The 22525-nt window shown below is 44.1% G+C and overlaps 1 protein-coding gene across 2 annotated transcripts in view; it reads left to right on the forward strand.

The window, feature by feature from the left end:
* Window positions 1-3141: 3141 nt before the first annotated feature.
* Window positions 3142-22525, forward strand: part of Plekhm1 (pleckstrin homology and RUN domain containing M1) — a 45816-nt gene continuing 26432 nt past the window's right edge. For both annotated transcript variants that reach the window (XM_005328144.5, XM_078041941.1), the window contains exons 1-5: window positions 3142-3277; window positions 9806-9894; window positions 12366-12613; window positions 14350-14976; window positions 21769-22165. In XM_005328144.5, coding sequence (XP_005328201.2) covers window positions 9841-9894; window positions 12366-12613; window positions 14350-14976; window positions 21769-22165 — 1326 coding nt within the window. In that variant the 5' untranslated portion in view covers window positions 3142-3277; window positions 9806-9840. The remainder of the gene's footprint in view (window positions 3278-9805; window positions 9895-12365; window positions 12614-14349; window positions 14977-21768; window positions 22166-22525) is intronic.

A 22525-nucleotide genomic window follows, 5' to 3' on the forward strand; every position in this document is an offset into this window, starting at 1 on the left:
GTGTGCACCATGCACTATTTGCAGAGCAAATAAATCCTGTCTGTGTCTCCCAAAAATATAATCACTATATCACTAATAGTAATCATATATTGAATGTGTATGCATGTTATCTCATTTAAATCTTACAACTACTTAGAATGGAGATCTTATTCTCCCCAATTTAATAGTTGAAGAATCTGAAGCTGGAGGATAAATAACTTGCCCAAGTTCAAAAAGATAATATATTAGGGTTTTTTTTCCATGTGAAAGAAATTCAACTAAAATATGCTTAAATAAAAACATGACATATCAGCTTATATAACAGGAACCCCTAAGGGCTTAAGGCTGGCTGCATCCATCACTCATTGCATCCACTCCCTGTCTGCATCTCAGGTCCACCTTCCTCTGTGTTAGCTTCAGCCTTGAGAGGACTCCTCTTTTTTTTTTTTTTTTTTTAATTATTAGTTGTTCAAAACATTACATAGGAGAGGACTCCTCTTATCTGCAAGAATGGTCCAATTCTCCACTGCTGTGGAGGAAATGGCTCAGAGAAAGACCTTCTTCAAAAGGTCTCTGATTGGCCTGTTGGGTCACAGTTCAGGGTAGAGGAGACTCTGACTGGCTGGCCATTGTCTTGCACATATCCTGGGGTGGGGGACTTAAACCTAGAAGAATCACAGTGAGTGAAGGAGGCTCATCCCTAAAGTAAAATAAGAGTGGTACCAAAAGATTGGTCCTTGTCCCCAATGCCACTCCAGTAATGAGGACACAGTTTTAAGAAAAAAGGGAAAAAACAAAGGGGACTCTTGTCCCAGAGGCTACATTCCAGGTATGTCTGATGGGTGTGTGTGTGTGTGTGTGAGAGAGAGAGAGAGAGAGAAAGAGAGAGAGAGAGAGAGAGAGAGAATTCACTTGTTAATTTGGGAGATTTCTTAGATCTTCTTGAGCCATCCCCCAAGTCTGAATTACTTTATTATTATGATTGGAGGTGTGCTCAAAGACAGATAACTGGGCCTAGGATAGAGAAGAAGAGTAATACTGTTTTCCCTGAGATCAGGGAAGGAAAAACTAGGGAAGGGGAGAGAAAAAAACACATGTCTATTTTAAAAATAAGTCTGTGTGGCTGTGGTAGTACACACCCATAATCCCAACAGCTCAGGAAGCTGAGGCAGGAGGATCATGTATTTGAAGTAAGCCTCAGCAACTTAACAAGGCCCTAAGCAACTTAACAAGACCCTATCTCCAAAAAAAAAAAGAAAAAAGAAAAAGAAAAAGAAAAAAAATAAGAGGAGGAGGAGGAGGAAGAGGATGGCTGGGGATGTGGCTCAGTGGTTGATGCCCTGAGTTTAATCCCTGGTACCAAAATATAAAAAAAAATAATAATAAGTCAATGTGGCAGAGCAGCAAGGGCTATATCAAAGCATGAAGTGTTACGGGAGGCTCTATTACCAAAAGACAAGGGAATGAGATGAATAATGGAGGATCAAAGACTGAAGCTAGATTGAACTAACCTTTAAAGCACTAACTCAACAGTTCTTCACAAGTTCATAGATACTATGCATCTGGAAACCTCTCAAATTCTTTTCTCTGGTTCGATAGTATTTTGCAGGCGCCTTTATTATTGTTCCAGTCACAGGGTAACATTTTTTTTTCCCCATCTGGAGTCTACCTGGTGCGCTCATGGTCCATTGTGAAATGTTTTATGGAAATGTGCAATATTTATGTGCATTTGTGCATTGCCCTCTCCTGCCACTTCCTCCATCCTCCCCCATCTTAACTCCAGGCCTTTATATAGCTTCACCTTGTATAGAGCAAGATGAGAAGAGGTAGTCAAGCATGGAAACTTTTCAGATATCAGGAGCCTGGAAAATAGGGGACCAGGAAACAGACAAGAGATTATTTTGAGGAATCCCACACAGTTATCCTTTCAACAGCTGAACAAAAATGCAAGGGAATAACTGAGGGACATGAAGTGCTTGATTTAGGGGCAGGACATGCTTCTTCTAAACCACCAATATCTGTCTGTGATGATTATGACCAGAAACAGCTATCCTTTTGCCAAGGTAGGTAAGTTTCCCTAGAAAACACCTTACCTTCTTTCTTGTTTAAAATGAGTTTGACACAAAAGAATAGTTTGTACGCGTGTACTTGTCATCTTCCTGCTCAATATCAACTGTATTGAATGAACACTGTGACCCATCTAGCCTGAAACTGAGGGGAGGAGAATTACTGAGCAGGCAGTCCACTAACAAGGTGGGGGACCACCCCCAACAGCTGGTTTTATAAATGGAAACAGGAACTGGGCCCTCTAGATTTGTGGAGATATGAGGGCCACCTTCCTTGCCTAGAGGCCAAGGGAGCATAAAACCTCCAACCAAAGTCAGTGTAGCTTCTTTCCAAGAATTGGCCTGTCCCTGGTCACCCTTGTGCTACACTCTTAGGACGTGCAAGTACCTCTCCTGAACCTAATAATTCACAGTCCACGCTCAGGCCTTAGGCTCCCATTGATCGAAGTTTGCAAGTGTGAAGTGCCCAAAGAACTGTCCCTGGCTCCAAGGGTTCCAGGCGAAGTCGCTGCTCTTGATATTTTTTTTCTAAGTTCATTTGAAAGAGCGATGTCACTTCTACAAGGAAAGAAAACAAACAACTACAAGGCTGGAAGAGGAAAAGCGAACCCCTGGGCTTCAGGTCTTCAGGATTGTGTTGAACACATGAGACTGCTCAGAGAAACCTTAAGGTGATCACGTGGTATCAGGTGCCTTCAAAATAGGTGTGTATTCCCGGCTCTTAAAAGCCAGGAGAAAGGCTCCAATTTGAGCCCAGGCTCTACCCACTGGGTTGGACTGATGCCTTCGGGAGGCAAAGGAAGAGTAGGTATTAAGAGAGGGTATTATTGGTACTACTCAAGTGGACTGTCGTCGGCTTTGTGAGGCTAAGTCACTACTCCAAAGTCGCTCAGTTGATGCCGACCGAGCGGAGTCAGAGACCCAGAAGCCTGGATCTACCAGCGCGGGTCCGACTCAGGACGGTGTACAGAGATCTAGAGCCACTCACCTGCAGACGGGGCTCCGCACCCTCAGGCTTTTAAGAACTCCTGGCCCCGCCCCTCTCATCCTCCGAGCCTCACTATTGGCTCCTCGGGCTGGAGGCGGGGCCGGAGCGCCGAATCAACGTGATGGCGTCAGGCGCTGGGGCGCCGCTTCCTGTTGTCAGTGGCCAGGAGGCCGCAGCGTTGGTTCGGAGGCTGAGGGGCTGCCGCGGCCAGGAGCGCCCCCAGCCCCGCTCCTGGCTCCTTTTGGTGAGTTAGGGGTCAGGGGGTGAAGAGGGCAGCGCAGGGGCGGCGGGGCCGTAACGCCAACGGGCAGTAGGTTCTCCAGCCCTCGCGGTGATCCCAGAGATCTTGGTTGCCTCGAGACAGTCCGGCTTCGGAGCCCTCTGCCCTCCCAGCCCGCACCGGGCTCCCACCGTAGCCTTGGGCCCGCGCTGCCACCGCTGGCCTGTTCCGTCCATTTTCTCCTACCCGTGACCCAACCTCAGCTCTTGCTCCCATCTTCTTACCACCGGTCTTGCATAAATGCAGCCTCACTCGTCACCTCTCTTTAACCTAGTTGCAACTCGGATCTGGAAATATCCTTTATCTCCTTTTTATCTAATCCTCACCCCACAACCCCCCTGGCAATCCTAATACTCCGCACAAACCTCCTCTAAATCCACCATTCATGTTTCCCCTTTTCTGGCTCAGCTTTCTCATCCCCAGCTCCCAATGTCTACCCAGCCCCCTAAGGTCTGTTTATCCCAAACGTCTACCTCTCCCCTCCTCTCATTGAAGACCTACCGCTAAAATAGATTCCCTGTTGAGCTCACCCGCTTCGTGTTAACTCCTCTTTCAGCCTTCTCCCAAATTTTATGTGTAGCTTCTTCACAGACTTTGCCCTTAACTTCCTAGCTCATTATATATTTCTTTTCCCTCCTCTACCATCGCGAGGAAACCCCATTCCTAAGTCTTTATCTGTCCCCATCTCTAGTTGCCTCAGTTCCTATCACCCTCTTCCTTTTTATTAACAGAGATCATCCATGTCCTTTCACCTTTTGTCCCCGTAGCAACTCTTCACATCAACTCTGCTCATTCTTCCCTTAACAGCTCCCATTCAGCCTGAAATTGTAGTGCAGAGCTCCCTGCCAACCCCACCAGCTACCCCTGAACAGTCAAGTCTAGGTGCTTGCTCAGAGGTGAGCAGCTTGATAGACCATGCAGCTTGTTTGGTTAATGAGTGCAGGGGAGTAGAGTTCCCCTACTCTTGGGTCAGAGATTTTTTTCCTGGTGTCTGGTCCTTTTTTTATTATTATTTTTTATTTTTTAGTGGTACACAATACCTTTATTTTGTTTATTTTTATGTGGTGCTGAGGATCGAACCCAGGGCCTTGCACGTACTAGGCGCGTGCTCTACCACTGAGCTACAACCCCAGCCCTGGTGTCTGGTCCTTATACCTGTCCCCAGGGATTGTTTTTTCACCTTTCATATTATATTACTTGTGTTGACTGTTGGAATGGTAGGTGTCATTGAAATTCCTGCAAGGTGAAAGATGGTCCCTCACCCAGCTCACTCATCCTGGGGCAGTTGAAGTCCTTGCTTCCTTTTGACTGGTATTCTGGCTCTGGAGAACCTCAGGGAATGCCAGTGGGGTTGGCTCTAATTACAGAGCCATGGCCATGTGTCTTGTCCTGGCACTTGTGGAGGATCCTGTCCCAGTGCTCCTTGCCAGAGCTGATGGCAGATCAGTTCCAGCACTAAACACAGGGATCACATGGTGTCAGAGGCATGTTACATGTGAACAGTAGAGGTGGTGGGTCCTGAGGAAGCTGAAGCGTAGGTGGGTGCAGAAGCTGTTGAATTGCTTCCTCTTTTCTGTGCTGGGTCATTGAATTTTAGCTATTTGGGTTTCATGAACACAGGAAGTCACATTATCTCACAGTAACTGAGGCAGAGGGTTGTTTCTGAGGCACCTAGGGCTCATGCTCAGTGGTTATAGTTTCCTGGGGGCTTTTTGATGTACATTTCCTCTGAATTCTGATGACCTGGTTTCAGAAGGGTTGGCTATTTGATGGCAATTAGTTTATTTTTTTTTTGGTGCTGAGATCTAATCCAGGGCCTTGCACATGCTTACACTGAGCTACACCCCAAGCCCTGGCAGGATTTATAGGGCCCCCAAGAGGACCCATTGTCTTTGCTTGTCACTATGGTCTTTTCTTTTGAAAACTGTATCCACTGCTACCTTCAATATCCTGCCATTAAGATGTGACTTACATGAATGGCTTTTACCCTTATTGACAGCTTTGTTTAATGGTGGGAGTTCCACAGTACCCCTACCACTTCAGAATGGTGTACCTCAGGTTTCCACAGTCTTAAAAATGAACCTACCATGCCCTGTTTTAATTTTATTCACCAAGTCATTCAACAAGTATTTTCCAAGTATACTGTGTGGCTAAGCACAGTTCTAGGTATAGAAATGCAATGTGAATGACTCAGGCAAAGTTACTACTTTTTTTCATTCAGAGTTTGTTCCTTGCCAGGCATGGTGGTACACACCAGTGACTTGGGAGGCTGAGGCAGGAGTATTGCAAGTTTGAGGCCAGCCTAGGCAACTTGGTGAGACTGTGTCATAAAAATCAAAAGGTCTGGGGATGCACCTCAGTGGTAAAGTGCTCTTGGATTCAAGCTCCAGTAAACAAACAACAAAACCAGAATTTACACTTTGTTAGAATTCTACAGCACATGGGACAAGAATATGGGGAAATAGTTGCTATTGGATGGAAAGAAGGAGGGAGGAAAGAAAGATATTCAGTGTTTACCATTTTCATAATTCTGCCTTTGCCCACTAATCCTTGGTCCGGGAATCACAAGCTAGAAATTTCTCACCTTCCAGTGTATTTTTTTTCTTTTTCTTTCTTTCTTTCTTTCTTTTTTTTTTTTTTTTTTTTTTTTACTGGAAATTGAACCTTGGGGCACTTAACCACTGAGTCACACTCCCAGCCCTTTTTATTGTTAGTTTGAGACAGGGTCTCACCTAGTTGCTTAGGGCCTTGCCAAATTGCTGAGGCTGGCCTCAAATTTGTGATCCTCCTGCCTCAGCCCGGGATTACAGTGGTGTACCACCACACACTGCCTCATCCTCCAGCAAATTTCATTTGAAATTATTGTTCTGAAGGATTTATCCTCTCCTCTCACCCCACCCCATCCAGGAAGGACACTGGTCCAGAAATCCACCTTGCTTCATATAGAAGGAAATGCTGTTTACTCATTCAGCACTCACATGTCTGAAAGATCAGCTGCCTTTCCGAATCAGAAGATAACTTTGTCATTCTTTTCCCAGTGAAATAACATGACTCATCAGTTAGTACAGCAGTTAGATGGCATAAACACCAGTCTGTTGTTCTGAACAACCAGGGTAAGATTCAGACAGTAGACAGAAGGCTGTTAGGAGAGGCTGAGAATTCTCTGAAGAGAATAGGTTGCTGTTTACTGATGGGTTGAATGTTTTGAGAGTGGTAACGTGAGCTTATCCATTTCTTCATTTAATGTAAGTCTTGTCTAAGCTTTTCTTCTCTTTTTATTTCTTCCTTGATCTCTGGAGGAAATGAAATTGGACATACTGTATATAGAAGGACAAGCAGTATAATGAAGAAAAACAACTAGAACGGTTCTTTCCTGGTGTTGAAACATTTAGAAAAGACATCTGTGAAACTCAGGTACTCTGAGAAGGACTTGGGCTTAGCTGTTTGGGACTATGAATCTGATCACCAGGATTGTGTTTTGTTGCTTACAGGCCTTATTCAGTAAAGCAGAGCTTCTGATCACAGCTCTGAAGAGTCTGGAAATAGTAGTTTCCTTAAAAACTTTCAAGCCAAAGACTTAGGATAGTTTGATATGATGAAAAGACAAGGAGACCAGAGAATTCTGTCCCTTAGCTGAGCCCTGTTTCTATTTAACTTCTATTTTCTCCTCTGTAAAATAGAGATGATCATCTTTATGGAATTACTCTAAGAATTAAATGAGGTTGGAAAATGAGATCAGAGAAACTTGCTTTGTTTGCTCTGGAAAGCAGCAGAAGGTTGGATTAATGTCTGCTTAGGGGTGAAGATAGATTTATTGTGATTTGGGGTTTCCTGAATGGTGGGAGTCACCTTTCCCCTGCCATTCTTTCCCTAGTAGTGTTGCCCATCTTTCCCCTTCAGTGAAGCCATGGTTCTTTCCAGTTTGTTTTTTGGTCTCAATAAGGGATATTCTGAGGACAGGAAATGACACCAGCTGGTCTAGTGGCAGATTTAGGGTCTGAGCCACCAAATGGATAATGGAACAGTGACCCAGCATTCAAGAGATCCAAAGCCTCCATTAGTTTCCACCAGAAAGTTCTTACGTCATTGATGGTCGTCATCAATGGTCACGTTCCTGCCTCCTTGAAGCACTGTGGAAGAGCTGTGAATAAGTAGGCTGCTTGGGCTTCCTACAAAGAAAGGTAGAGGTATCCTGAATTGTGGCCTGAGCCTCAAAGTCTTGGTTCTGTTTTGTAAATTGTGAAATGGCTGTTCTGAATTCCTCTTGGCTGTTAGTAATTTTGTGGCTTTCTAACTCTTAATTTTAGGCAAGTTATTTGTCTCTTTATCAAGTTATTTGTCTCCCTTCCCCCCATCTCTCTCTTTTTTCCTGAACCCAGGAGCACTCTACCAGTGAACTATGTTCTAACCCTTTTGAGACAGGTTCTCCCCAAGTTGCTGAGGCTGGTCTTAAACTTGGGATCCTTTTGCCTCAGCTTCCCAAGTTGCTGGGATTGCTGGTGTATATGCCCCATGCCCAGCTGACCGCTCTTAGCTTCAGTTTATTGTTTGTTTTAGCAGACTGGTCCTTGGCCAGAGCACTCAATTATTGATAGCTTCTCCTAATGAGTGCTGTGTTACTCTCAGCTAATTAGTTAATGAGGTATTAATGGATCCAAGCTACTATACAGATTATTGAAGTCTATGCCCTTAGGGTCCTTATAACTGGTTGAGGAAAGGGAAACTTTGAAGCTTAAGGGCTCTGTCTATAAGGCTTGAGGGAGTGGTTTAGGCCACTGAAATTGTGGATTAGGTTTGCATCCTAGGTTCTTGAGCCAGGGGCCGGATTTTACCTGTTGGACAGCATGAGGTTAACTTTGAAGGAACCCAGCTTCCAGGATCAGGCATGTTGCCAGGCATGAATGACTACAGTATGTATCCCTTTTCCTCTTCCTCTGATGCCCAGTGTGTAGAGCAGGTCTGAGGAAGCTCTGAGAATCCACTGGTACATGGAGCAGCAGAATGTGGCAAAGGGTGAGGTGATCAACCAGGAGCTGTAGCCAGGGCCAAGGGCTCTTCCAGGCAGTCTGCCAGGGCCACCATCCACACACACCTGCCTCCCTCTGTGGCCTGGCTTAGAAGGTCTGCTCCAGGCCCTAATTCTCTGTGCCGTGTTTATTCTTGGCCCACCGCAGAGGCCAGAGATTGAAGCAGCAGTTTCATTGAAGGCCACCCTGCTTTCTCCTTCTCAGACCTCAAGCTCTTCCACTCTCCTGTAATCCTTGCTTCCAGGCTGAGCCCCCAGGTGAAGTGTCTTTCTCCCAGCCCACCTTGGAGTCCTGGCTCTAAGGATGGCACTCAGGAATTCCCTTGAGCTGGGGCTGGCATTACCCTGGGGGCTGTGGAGCCAGGCCACTGTGAGCCATGGCACCTATGATAGTTGCTTGACCTTATCAGCTTCCATGTCCTTATCTGTCAGGTGGAGATAATAAAATGGGACTGCTGTGACTAGGAGGAGCTTAAATGAGGCAGTTTATGTCACATTCCTTGGTTCTGTTAACTTCTTCGGGTCACAATTACTTGAGAGCAGAGACACCCATATATATATTTTTTAATTCCCCTGAAGCTCAGCAGAGTAGTCACTGGAGATTTGTTTAGATGTGAGGGCCCTCCCAACCTAAGCTGCTGGGGGCCAGGCCTTCCAACAGCACCTTCACGCTTGCTCAGGTCCAAAGAGGGAGCCAGCTGCCCTGAGGGAGTTAATGTTGTACTGACTTCCAACTATTTTGGGCAGTGGCATTCTTTGCTTATAGATTTGGGTGGCCACACCATTAGATTATAGATGCTATTTATACCAGTAAGAATTTTACACGTTCTTATTCTCCACTGGAGAAGTCTGATACTGCGCCCTCTGTGCCTTGTTGGTTAGAGGTAAATTGCAAACAAACTCCTGTTGGTCTGTTTAGACACATCCCTGGCCCCCCACCCCAGGAGAAGCAGAAGTGTGGGAAGAGAGCTCTCTCTATTTTGGTGCTGCTCCACTTAGGTTTTCCACTGCTGACCTGGTAGACCCTGGAGGGGATAAGAATTGGGAAGCTGCTACAGGACCCCCGGCTTTCAGTGTTAATTGTGAGCTCTGTGTCCTGATTCCCCTGGTTCTTGGCACCTTCAGCTGAAGCCTCCCCTTTGTGTCCTAGATCAGCGTTTGGTTCCTTATCCCTGCCCCCATCCCACAGGCACTGGCTTTGGGGGCAGCTTTTGATGTGAAGAACCCTTAACTACCCACTCATGGCACGCGGGGCTCCTCCCTTCCCAAGTATTGAGCCTCTGACTTGTTTCCCTTCCGTTTCCTTCCTTAAAATCCACTTTCAGTTTTTACTTCAGTGTTGCTCAGAGGCTTCTCAGTGGCTGTTTGGGTGAGCTGGGCCTACCACCTGCTGCCTGCTGGGAGGGGACTCAGGCTGCAGGGGTGAGTTGGGAGCCTGCTCACCTGACGGCCATCTCTCCCTGCAGGTGTCATGTGAGTCTCCTCAGGAGCTGCTGCCTGAATGGAAATGCTCTCAGTGGTGGAGAATGGACTGGACCCCCGGGCTGCCATCCCGGTAGGTGGGCAAGGGTGGGGAGGGCTGCAGAGGACTGCCATTTTATCGGCTTTTCTAATTGAAATGAATGGGCAGAGCCTAGAAAGAGGCCTCAGGTTGAGAAAAGGTGATAGTAGAGGCAGACCCTGAGGATATCCTGCCCCTTCTGGATTTTCTTATGGGCCATAAAATGGGGATTTATTTTTAAAACACTGGGAGAGCTGAGGGTAAAGCTCAGTGGCTGAGTTTGCCTAGTATGTATGAGGCCCTGGATTTGATCCCCAGCACTCCAAAAATAAAAATAAAAAAATAAAAACAGGGAGTTAAGTTATCTGAAGACAAAGGATTTCCAATCAGCCCTTCAGCCCTCTGCCATGAGGCCTGAGGCCATGACCAGGTCAGTTTGGTCAAGATGCTGATTTGGTGAGAAACAGACTCAAGGCACTGGTTTGTTGTTTCAAGAATGGAAGCAAATGGGAAGCTTACCTATGTCTGAACATGGACATCTTCTAAGATTTTTCAAACATAGTTGCTTGTCACCAATTCATCAGAGACCCCTCAGATCCCCTTTCTTGGAGAGTCCTTTGCCCTATGCCGGTCCCAGAGCTGTCTTGGGCCTGTAGACTGGCTCTGTCACTTCCCTTGGAGACACAGAAGGTCGGAGAGCTTTTGGACTGGTCTCTCAGCAGAATCCTGAGGTGGCTTCTTGGGAGAAGCCAGTATTGCCCTTTCTTCTCTGCTGTTTCTCCCAGTTCAGAGAACTTTCTGCTTGAAAAGAACTTCTGCCCTCAGAGATATATCTTCCCCTCCTGGCCACTGGTTCAGCTTTACCTGGTTTTTTGTTGTTTATTTTGGTACCCAGGATTGAACCCAGGGGCATTTACCACTGAGCCATATCCCCAGCCCTTTTAATTTAATTTAATTTTATTTTTGGTACTAGAGATTGAATCCAGAGGCACTTAATCACTATGCCACAACCCAAGCCCTTTGTTATATTTAGAGACAAGTTCTCACTGAATAGCTTAGGGGCTCACTAAGTTGCTGAGGCTGGGCTTAAATTTGTAATCCTCCATCCTCAGCCTCCTGAGTCTGGGATTGTAAATGTGTGGCATGGCACCCACCTCCCAGCCAGTCTTTGTATAGAGGCTCTTCCCCTTCCACATCCCCACCCCACCCCATCCCTAATGGTCTTCCATCACACCCAGGGCCCTCTCTGGAGCAGAGCAGGGGCCAGCTCAGCCTTCTAGCATGGCTGACTCCTTGAGGTTATAGGTTTCTTGAGGGTATATGCCTGCTGTGTTCCTGCATACCTTACCTTAATAACTTATGGACACTCAAAAGTATTTTTAGTTTTTATATAATCTACTAATACCTTGCATTTCTTTTTTGAGATGGTATTTCACTATCTTGCACATTTTCTAATATTTTCATTTAACAAACATTTATTGAATTCTTGTGTTTGCCAGGCACAGTGTCACATGTTGAGGACACAAGGATGAATACAAAACTAGTCCTGCCCTCAAGGGACGATGCTCCAACACTTTTTGATCAGGAGAAATTATTTCCATTTAACACATGTAGGAATTGAAGCTCAGAGGTTAAGTGAAGTGTTTGAGGTGATCCAGGTGGTTTCTGACGAGCTGGAACTAAATGTGGGTCTTTGGTTCCCAAACCTAGAATCTTTCTTAATGTAGCCATACTCTTATTGTCTTGATGTGTGTGTGTGTGTGTGTGTGTGTGTGTGTGTGTGTCTCTTGTTGGGGTTTGAATCTAGAGCCTTGTGTATGCTGAGCACTCATGCACTGAGCTTTACCCCCAGCCCTTTCTCTATGTTTTTATTGTTCCAAAGCAGCACTTTTTGCCCCTTAGCTTGTTGATTCTCTGCAGAATGCTAGTTGTATAACCTATCTGGGAAGCCTCACCCCATCCATTGCTCTCATAGCTGTATCTATGATGGAGCAAGTATTTAAACACAATAGTATATGGCTAGCCTATAATCCCAGCAACTCAGGAAGCTGGGTCAGGAGAATCACAAGTTGGAGGTTAGCCTCAGCAATTTAGCAATTTAGCAATACCCTTTCTCAAAATTAAAAATAAAAAATGTTGAGGACTTAGCTCAGTGGTAAAGCATGCCTGGGTTCAATCCCCAGTACCAAAAAAAAAAAAAAATTATATGACTATAGAGTCACTGGAATTTGATTTCGAAAGCAAAAAGTATCCACAGCAAATGATGTTCAAAACAATCCAGTCATGTTACCTTGGGCAACAATACCTCTGGGTAGGGTTGTGTGATTTTCCTTTCCTTCACTATGCTTTATCTCTATTTGCTGTAATGAACGTGTGTTAATTTTGCTGAAGGAATCTACAGATGCTTACACAGGTGTGTCTGCTTGTGTCTGCACATATATTTGGCAAGTGGCTGAGGGTTATATTCCAGGGGCACTCCACAGGATTCTCTTCTAATGGCTTATCTTCTGTTTGGCACTACCTAGGTCATCAAGAAGAAGCTGGTGGGTTCTGTGAAGGCATTGCAGAAGCAGTATGTGTCCCTGGACACAGTGGTCACTAGTGAAGATGGAGATGCCAACACCATGTGCAGTGCCTTGGAGGCTGTGTTTATCCATGGCCTCCATGCCAAGCACATCCGCGCGGAGGCTGGAGGGAAAAGGAAGAAAAGTGCCCACCAGAAGCCTCTGCCTCAGCCTGTCTTCTGGCCCCTCCTGAAAGCTGTCACCCACAAGTGAGATCAGCTGGAGAGGTTTTCTTAGGGGAGGAGCTTCAGAGTGTGGGATGCTAGTTTTATCCTCTCCCTGTCTTCTAGAGTAGAGATAGGGTGAGAGAAGCCTGGAGAGTGTCTAGAGAAGGTTTATCACCAGACCTAGCTTCCCAGACAGACCCTAGACCTTGAGACTCTGAGAGTCTCAGCCCTTGGCAAGAGTCAGTGGTCCTGGCACCCCAGGGCCAATGACATTTTGACCATGTATGGCAGAGTCAGGCAGTTAAAACTAAGATATTATTCTGTGGCCCTTTATAGAAAAAGTTGCTCTATCTTCAAATATTTTAATCTGTGTTCTAAATATTATACTCATAATGAGGTATGAGTTTTTATTGTTTGTTTTATCAAGAACTAGAATGCAAGTAGAGCATCTGAATGTTCACTTGAGTCATGTGTCTCTGACCTTGTCTCTGATTGCTGGGACTTTTGAGCAAGTGGCTGGCATAGTGCCTCTAAAAGCTGTTCAATGCCACCTTTAGCCCAAGGTGCTTTATTAGTCTCTGAGCTTCCTTTCCCCGCCTACTGACACTGTCCTATCTCAGGTTTTTAACCTCTCTCCTGGGCAGCAGTGGCTTTAATTGTCCCTATTATCTCACTGTGTCTTTCCTTAAGACATCAGCTGCTTAACACTTACTGAGCTTAAACTAGCTACAGCTCAGCCACCAAGTCCAGTGGTCTGCACTCCCCCACGGGAGACACACACAGGCATTGTGGGCTCACAGAGGGGCATTTATGTCAGACCAAGGGGTTTGGGAGCTGAGTTTCTCATATCAGTTTCTGATCTCCTTATCCAGAGAAATCTATCCTAAAGTAGTCCTCATAGGTGTGGGCAGGTCACTTTCCTATACAGAAACCTATAGCTCCCAAATGCTGCCCTAGAGTCTAGTTCACTAAGTTGGGGCCCCTGAATCTACATCCTGGAAAGCTCCCCAAGGGCTTCTGTGCAGCTAGTTGTGGGAAACTTTGCTTTACGTGGCCTTATCAGTTTTTACTCAAGACCTTCCATTGCCTGATTTCATAACCAAATCAATCACTCTCCCTCCACTTGTTGTAATTAGAGTGCTCACATCCTGTTACAGGTCTGTTGTTTTCCTACCACTTGTGCCCTTTTTCTGTTCATCCATTTTGCCTAGAAGTTTTTCTATCTCTGCTTCTTGAAAGTCCTTGGTTCTAGCTTAGGTACTTTCCTTTCTGTGGCATTTTTCTTACAACAACCCAGAAACTATGGTCTGACCTCCCACTACAACTTCTTCAACTAAAGGGCTCATGTCCATGTGCCTGTGAACAGCAGTTACTTAGGGCTAGAAGAGTAACTCAATGATAGTGTGCTTGCCTGACACACACAAGGCCCTGGGTTTGTTCCTGAGCACCACAAAAACATAAAGGCAGTTACTTCACCCTGTTTCTTCTCAGTTCCAAAAACTTGAGGGCTTAGCACACATGCTTGGATAAGCAGATGATTTTACAGATTCTAGGGATGGTTATATTGAACATGGCAATTATCTTTCATGACACCAACAAGAAGTCAGGAATTATAGCTTAGTGTTTTTATATTCCCTTTAAAACATATTATCCAAGTATTTTTTATTCCTATAATACTTGCAGTAGTTATGATGGATTCTTGCTAACCAGTGGGTAAAATGACATCTCAATGATTTGAGAAAATTTCTTGAAACAAGTAATCCTCTTCCCCATGCCAGACACATCATCTCAGAATTGGAGCACCTGGTCTTCGTCAACACAGATGTGGGCCGCTGCCGGGCCTGGCTGCGGCTGGCCCTCAACGACGGCCTGATGGAGTGCTACCTGAAACTGCTGCTGCAGGAGCAGGCCCGACTGTGCGAGTACTATCAGCCCACAGCCCTGCTTCGAGACGCTGAGGAGGGCGAGTTCCTCCTTAGTTTCCTGCAGGGACTAACATCCTTGTCCTTTGAACTGTCCTATAAATCTGCCATCTTAAATGAATGGACACTCACCCCATTGGCCCTCTCTGGGCTTTGCCCACTCTCTGAGCTTGACCCTCTCACTACCTCTGGTGCAGAACTACAGCGGAAGGAGTCTCTGGATTCAATTTCCCATTCCTCAGGCTCAGAGGACATCGAAGTCCAGCACTCGGGTCATAAGATCCGGCGGAATAGGAAGCTCACTGCCTCCTCCCTCAGCCTGGATACAGCCAGTTCATCCCAGCTGTCCTGCAGCCTAAACTCCGATAGCTGCCTACTTCAAGAGAATGGCTTCAAGAGTCCAGACCGTTCTGAGGAACCCATGTCCTACGATTCAGACTTGGGCACAGCAAATGCTGATGATTCCGACCCGTCTCTACAAGAGTGAGTGCCCTTCCCACAGCCCTGCCCTCTCCACCTCCCACTTTTCTCTCTTCTTTCTGATCACATGTGATTTTCTGTCACTGAACTCAGTCAAGGTTTAAGAAAGTCAAAGGGAGGCATGGCTCTTAGATATAGAAAGGCTCAGAGCTGGTACAAAACTCCAGCTTTGCTTCTGGGCCACCTTTAACAAGTCACTTAGTATCTCTGAGGTTTAGTGTAAAATATGTTTAATCATTTAGAGAATATGTGCAATTTCTAGCAAATACAATGAAGCATAATGCATAATAATGTAACTTCATAGAAGACTTCCTAGAGGACACAAAACCCAGGACAACAGGGATAAGCAAGGAAGTGTGTGGAAAAGTGTCTGATTCACTTGACCTTAGAGGGAGCCGGGACACAACCTTCTTCAGCCACCTTTTTTCTTCTTCTCTCTTTTAGCTCAGACCAGGGGTGGTCTGAGCTACATCCAAACCCTTTTTTATTTTTTATTTTTTTAGATAAGTTCTCACTAAATTGCTGAGGCGGGCCTTGAACTCGCCATCCTTACCTCAGCTTCCCAAGTCACTGGGATTACAGGTGTGCACCACCATATCAACCTTTTTTTTTTTTTGGTACAGGAGATTGAATCCAGAGATGCTCTACCACTGAGCCACCTCCTAGTCCTTTTTATTTTTTTATTTTGAGACAGGGTCTCATTAAGTTGCATAGGGATTCGCTGAGTTGCTGATGCCAGCTCAAGTGATACTGGTGCCCCAGCCTCCTGAGCCACTGAGACTACTGGCGTGTGCCACTACGCCCAGCTAAAGTTTTTTTTTTTTTTTTAATAATTATTTTATGGCAAAAGAAATCTAAACCATATACAGTGAAAATTATTTTCCTTCTCTGTCCTGCATCTATCCTGTTCTTCCTCATTTATTAATAAATTGTTGATTTGTTGCATATTCTTCCAAAGTTTCTAAATGCATCTGTAACAAATAATAGTATGCAAATTTTTAAAATATCTTCCTTATTTCTTATCCCCTTTTCCACAAAAGGAAGTATGTTTTTCTATCCTTGTTTTAGAGATCTTTTCCTATCAGATTGTCTTCATTCTTTTTTCTATCATATGTTATTCCATTGCTTGAATATATGTTAGTTTATTTTATCAGCCCTATATTTAATGGACATTGGAGTTTAGTATTTCCATAAATAATCTTGTATTTGTGGTCTTTTAGTTTTATGTAAATATCTCAGTTCAGTAAACTCCTAGAGGCAAAATTGCTGAGCCAAAGGATGAATTAATATGTGCTTTTCAGGCACTGCCTATTTATACTCTACCAGAGGTGTAGCCTTATCCTCTTACCTTGCCACAAGTTATTATCAAACTTGTGGATATCTGCTCATTTAATAGATGAAAATGTAGACCTTATATCGAGTCTCCCTTAGGTAAGCCTGTGTTCCATCTGCCTGATCTAGGACCTTTTCCCACTCCTGCTGCCCACCCTGACCTTGATTCAGGTCCTTCCAGGGTTCCCACCCAGTGCGGAAATAGCACTGGAGTTAGGTGGTGTGTTGACTAGTTTGCAGTCCTGTTCTGCCACTTACAAGTCCAGTAATGTCAGGCATGCTGCTGACTCTTGCTGAAGCTCTGTTTCTTCATCTTTAAGATGGAGATTCTCTTACACATGGCTGTTTGAGAATCAAGTCAGATGCCTGTTGGTGAGCAATACAGGTGAGACTGTATGGTTGGTTCCAGAGACAGCTTCTGAGCACTGAGCCTGTGAGATTGAGTTTCCTGATGTCAAATGGATAGGGAATGTTGGGGAGGAACAGTCTATCACATGATGTAGGTCTGCTCACCTGTCTCAGCTCTTTTTGTGTCTCTGCCTTCTCCACAGACCATCCTGCTTTGCTATGTCATATACTTGGTCTTTATCTTTCATGAATCTTATGATTGGAAAATTGAGGTCATTGAATCAGTAACCATCCACCCTGTGTGAGACGCATTGTCTTGGGTTTTATGGGGAAACTCAAGGGACAAGGGTCAGAATGTAGAGACAAACACTGGACAGTGAGGTGAACCCCTGACAAACATTAAACACACAGATGCACAAATGCATGTCTAACACTATCATTCTTAGAGCTTGGCCTTGAAGTAAGTATTTGAACATCCACAGAGATCAGCATTTCTTAGATATAAGTGTCTCACCAGCACTTAAGGGTTTGCTTATGCCGGATTTAATGGCACAAGCCTGTAATCCCAGCGGCTTGGGAGGCTGAGGCAAGAGAATCCCAAGTGCAAAGGCAGCCTCAACAATGGTGAGGTGCTAAGCAACTTAGTGATTACCTGTCCTAAAATTAAAAATAAAAAGGGCTAGAGATGTGGCTTAGTGGTAAAATGCCCTTGGGTTCAGTTCCCAGTACCAAAAATCAAAACAACCACCACCAAAATAAATAAATAAATTTTAAAACTGCTGCAAAAGCTTTGTTAATATTTGTCAGATGTTATTGTTGTGAATCTTTCCCTTGGGGGAAATGGTTCTCAGAATATGCAGCCCACTTCTGTGCTTATTTCAGTGGCCCTTGCCTGTCAAAACAGTACCATGTTCCACCAACTCAAGACATTTGGCAGTACTGCTTTGTAAGGTGGTTCTCTAGGCCATGTTTTTTAATTACTGCACACATGTATAAGCTTATGTATATGCACACGTGTGTATACACACACACACACACACACACACAAATAAATCAGGAGTTTTTTTTTAAACCAGGAGTACTTAACAACTGAGACACATCCCTCCTCTTTTTTTTTAATTGTATAACTCTATTTATTTTTATGTGGTGCTAAGGATTGAACCCAGTGCCTCACATATGCTAGACAAGCACCCTACCACTGAGCCACAACCCCTTTTTATATTTTATTTTGAGACAAGCTAAGTTGCTTAGGACCTCACTAAATTGTTGAGGCTGCCTTTGAACTTGAGATCCTTCCGCTTCAGCCTCTCAAGAAGCTGGGATTACAGATGTGTACCTCTATGCCCAGCTGACACATAGTCTATAAAAAATTGCTTTCTAAAATAAAGCACATTTAAATTAAAAAAATTTTTTTTTTAGTTATAGATGGACATGATGCCTTTATTTTGTTGTTTTTTTAATGTGATGCTGAAGGTCGAACCCAGTGTCTCACACATACTAGGCAAGTGCTCTACCACTGAGCCATAACCCCAGCCTTAAAAATTTTTTTTAATTAAAAGTTTCTGGAAATTGGTGCCCTGAGCCAAATAGAAATGGAAGGACTGTAGCCATTTTGGTTGCAATTTTTTCACAATTCTTCAAAAATTTCTTTTCTTTTACATTTCATTCAAAATCTCATCTCTAGCTAGCAGTTTTTTCCACTTGATGCACGTGTCTCTCTTATATTCTCTGGCCCTGAAAATTGGTGAAACTGAACTTGTTTTCATCTTGACCATGGTTTTGATTCAGTGGAAACTGATTTATCATACAAGTTTGCTGCTATCTTTAGGCATTTCACTCATTTATTCTAATACCCCTAGTCTACTTTGTCATTAAAATTTTTCTTACATTAGGATTCATTAATTGATAATCATTTTATAGTGCTAACAAGTATTTTCATAATTTGATTTTTTTTCTCTAAATGTTTATATTTGTGTACATGGAGGCTAAGCAATCTTATCAGTGATAAAAGTAACTACGAAAAAATTGAGGTTAACATTTATTGAGTACTTACTTTGTGCCAGACACTCTGCTAAGCATTTTGCCTACATTATCTCTTTAGTCTTTGTCACAGTCATAAAAAGTGGGTGCTATTATCAGTCCTGCTATGCACATAAACGAATTAAAGTTGAGGAGCTGAAAGAACAGCAGTGTACTAAGTGAGACCACATAGACTCAGGAGCCTGCTCTTAATCATTCACTACACCATCTTCCAGGTGCCCGTGGGCAACTGGGACCTCACAAGGCAGATTTGCCAAAACTCTGCCTCCCTGCCTCATTGCAGAAGTGGCTCCATTCTGTCCCAGTGGTATGGACACGTACAGTTGTTAGCAAATTTACTTTCCTTCTCTGCCTATAGAAGCCCTTTGTTTCCAGAACTCAGCACTCCCCACTCCTGCAAGATGCACTCTTGAATTTTCATTGATCTGTTTTTAGAATGAGACCTTAGAGCAAGAAACAGCACCTGCCCACTTTCCCTTCACCCCCAACCATTCCTCAAACACCTTTCCACCTCTCTCCGATTGGTTATCCATTTTTCTTATTGCGATAGACTTCACATACCATAAGATTCACCTTTTAAAGAGAATATAGTTCAGTGGTATTTTGTATGTTCACCAGGTTGGGCACCATCATTACCATCTAATTCAAGAACAATATCACCACCCCAAAGGGAAGCCCCTTACAAGTACCATGGATTGCCAATTCTGGACATTTCATATAAATGGAATCATATAATATGTGGCCTTTTTTTTCAACTTAGTATAATGTTTTCAGAATCCATCCATTTTATAACACATATCATGCCTGAATAATACTCCAGTATATGTATCTGTTCATCCATTCATCAGCTAATGGACATTTTCCCCCACACATTTTGGCTATTTTGGGTAATGTTTCTTTGAACATTCATATCCAAGTTTTTGTGTGAACATATTTTTATGCCTATTAGACATATACCCAGGGATAGAATTGCTGGGTCACATGTAACTCTATGATTAACCTTTTGAGGAACTACCAAACTCTTTCTACAGTAGCTGCACTGTTTTACGTTATCACAACTAATATGAGTTAATTTCATCACGTCTTTACTAGTCTTATTATTCTCTTTGAATATAACCTTCATAATGGGTATAAAGTAGTATCTCATTATGGTTTTGATTTGCTTTTCCCTGAAAGCTAATGATATCGAATACCTTTCATGTACTTATTGTCATTTGTTATCTTTCTTGGAGAAAAGTCCATTCGTATCCTTTTTCCATTTTAAAATTTGATTGTCTTTTTTTATTGAGTTGTAAGAATTGCTTATATATTTGGATATTAGACTTTTATGTATGATCTGCAAATATTTTCTCTCATTCTGTGTGTTGTCATTATGCTTTATTTTTTTATTTTTTATCAGTGCTAGGGATGGAATCCAGACCTTGTACATGGTAGGCAAGGGCTCTACCAAGCTATATATCCAAGCCCCTCACTTTTTTGATAGATCATTAGGAACACAAAAGTTTTTAATTTTGAGGTAATCTAATTTATCTATATTAATCACTGAGGCTTAGATGTCACATCTGAGAAACCATTACCTAATCCAAAGACACAAAATTTATGCCTTATTTATTTAATTAATTTATTTGTTGAGACAGAATCTCACCATGTTGCTCAGACTGGCCTCAAACTCAAAATCCTCCAGTTTCAGCCTCCCAAGTAACTAGGATTGCAGGCATACATCATTGTACCCAACTATACCTATATCTTCTTCTAAGCTTTAGCTTTCTTTTATAGCTTTAGCTCTTACATTTAGGTCTTTGATTCATTGTGAGTTAATTTTTTTATATGGTGTGAGATCACATTCAAACTTTATTCTTTTTGCATGTGTCTGTTCACTGATTTCCAGCACAATTTGTTGAAAATACTGTTCTTTCCCCCATTGAAATATCTTGGTGTCCATGTTGAAAGTCAGTTGCTCGTAAGTGTATGGGTTGGTCTCCTAATTCTGACTATCTGTCTTGGAATGTTTTGAGTTAGGATGGCATAGGAAAGAGCACAGCTCAGTGGGAAGACAAGCAGGTAAGCAACCTGGGTGCTAAAATCCTCATGTCTGTCAGGCCCAATTAAGGGGCGTTTAACATCTTCTGAACCCAGTTTAAGTAGATGTGTGCAGATTTTGGACTGCAAACAACCTTGTTACCATCTAAGGCAAACTCTGCTGATTTTATAAGCCGAAGAGAAAACAGCAAATAGGTTTATTTTAGAAAACAAACTTGGATTCTCAGAAACCACAGGCGAGGGAGGAGCAGTCACTAGCCAGGGCACATTCCAGAAGGCTCAGAAATACGTTTTGTGCAGTATGCATGGATACTGTGACAGTAACATTGACTCCCTGTGGCCCCAGAAAGCGCCTCAGAGACAAGGAGTGGCAGTCCCACAGGAGCATGAAGAGATACACCCTGTGTACACTTGTACACACCCTTCTACTCTTGGTGTACACTGGGCTCAACTTCTGGGGACATGAGGTTTCTATGATCCCACACCCAGTCCAGCTCTGAGGGGAATTAACCCTTGCACCTCATTCCCTCCCTGCTGCCCTGGTGACTGTCACAAGACAAAGTATAACCTCATCTCACCCAGTCCCTGTCCCAGCAGTCTTGGTGTCTCTTCTGCTTTGCTGATGGGGATCCCCACTGTAGACACCATCTGTCCTGGAGTCTCTGTCACAGACAGTGTTGGGGAAACAATTGCCCACACAACCATTTGTTTGAGCAGACTCTCAGAAAGGCAGTTCGTTCCATGTGCAAGTGTTCATTTGTACCCTGTGAACATTTTACCTGAGATCCTGACTACACAGCTCACCTGACCATCTGGTATGACTAAGCCCTGACCAGGGACAACCTTTGTGGGGTATGTCTAGAGGGCTGTGTGGGGCTGGGCACTGGGGAGTGCAATGGGTATTGAAGAGAGTGTTGTTTTATTTGGTTGTTTAAATCACAGAACAGCATTTTTCCATTCTTACCACTGTCCCAGTAGCCTTAGGCCTTCTATCCATCATCTTATACACAGATTTCTTTGTTTAAAAACTTCTAGGGTATTGTCAGAATTCAGCAAAGCCCAGGTAAACTCTGTACCAACCAACGGACTAAGCCAAAAGACGGAGATCCCCACGCTACAGGCCTCACTCTCCCTGGCCACGCGTACACACCTGGACTTTGATATGCCTGCAGAATCCCTTGCTGCCCAAGCATCTTCTGGGAGCCCAGATGGTGGTCACAAGCAGGAATCATTTTCCCAGTCATCTGACATCCCAGATGTGCAGCAACCAGATGTTGCCCAAGCTGAACCTATGGGGAGCACTTCAGACCAGCAGCCCTCTAGTGCTACAAAAGAGACAGACACAGCAGTCAGCCACAGGAGTGCCCAGCAGAAGGCCCTGGAGGATGGTACGGTTGGACTGAAGCTTGTGGTTTCCTCCCCCACCAGCCCGGTGAGTGGTGCAGGATTTGGGGAAGTCCTGGGGAAATGATTCAGAGCAGAAGCAGGGTTTCCCCAGCTAATGACCCTGAGTCTCTGCCTTCTCCCCATTAACCTCCCTCTCCTGCCTGTAGTAGTGTTAATAGCATGGAAATGATGAGCTAGTGTTTCTTGGGCTGTGAGGAGTGGAGATGAGCCAGGTGCTGTGCCAGTCACTTCCCATGTATGTACCTCTCGTATCTTCACATCAACTCTGTGAAGAAGGTAATCCCTACCTGGTCACAGTCTCTCCTCTTAACCACTACCACTCACCAGCTTAAGGCCTTAGGCAAGTGACTTTGCATCTCTGAGCCTTAGTTTCCTCCTTAGTATT

This window comes from Ictidomys tridecemlineatus, chromosome 3, assembly GCF_052094955.1.
Source record: "Ictidomys tridecemlineatus isolate mIctTri1 chromosome 3, mIctTri1.hap1, whole genome shotgun sequence".
Classification (NCBI taxonomy): domain Eukaryota; kingdom Metazoa; phylum Chordata; class Mammalia; order Rodentia; family Sciuridae; genus Ictidomys; species Ictidomys tridecemlineatus.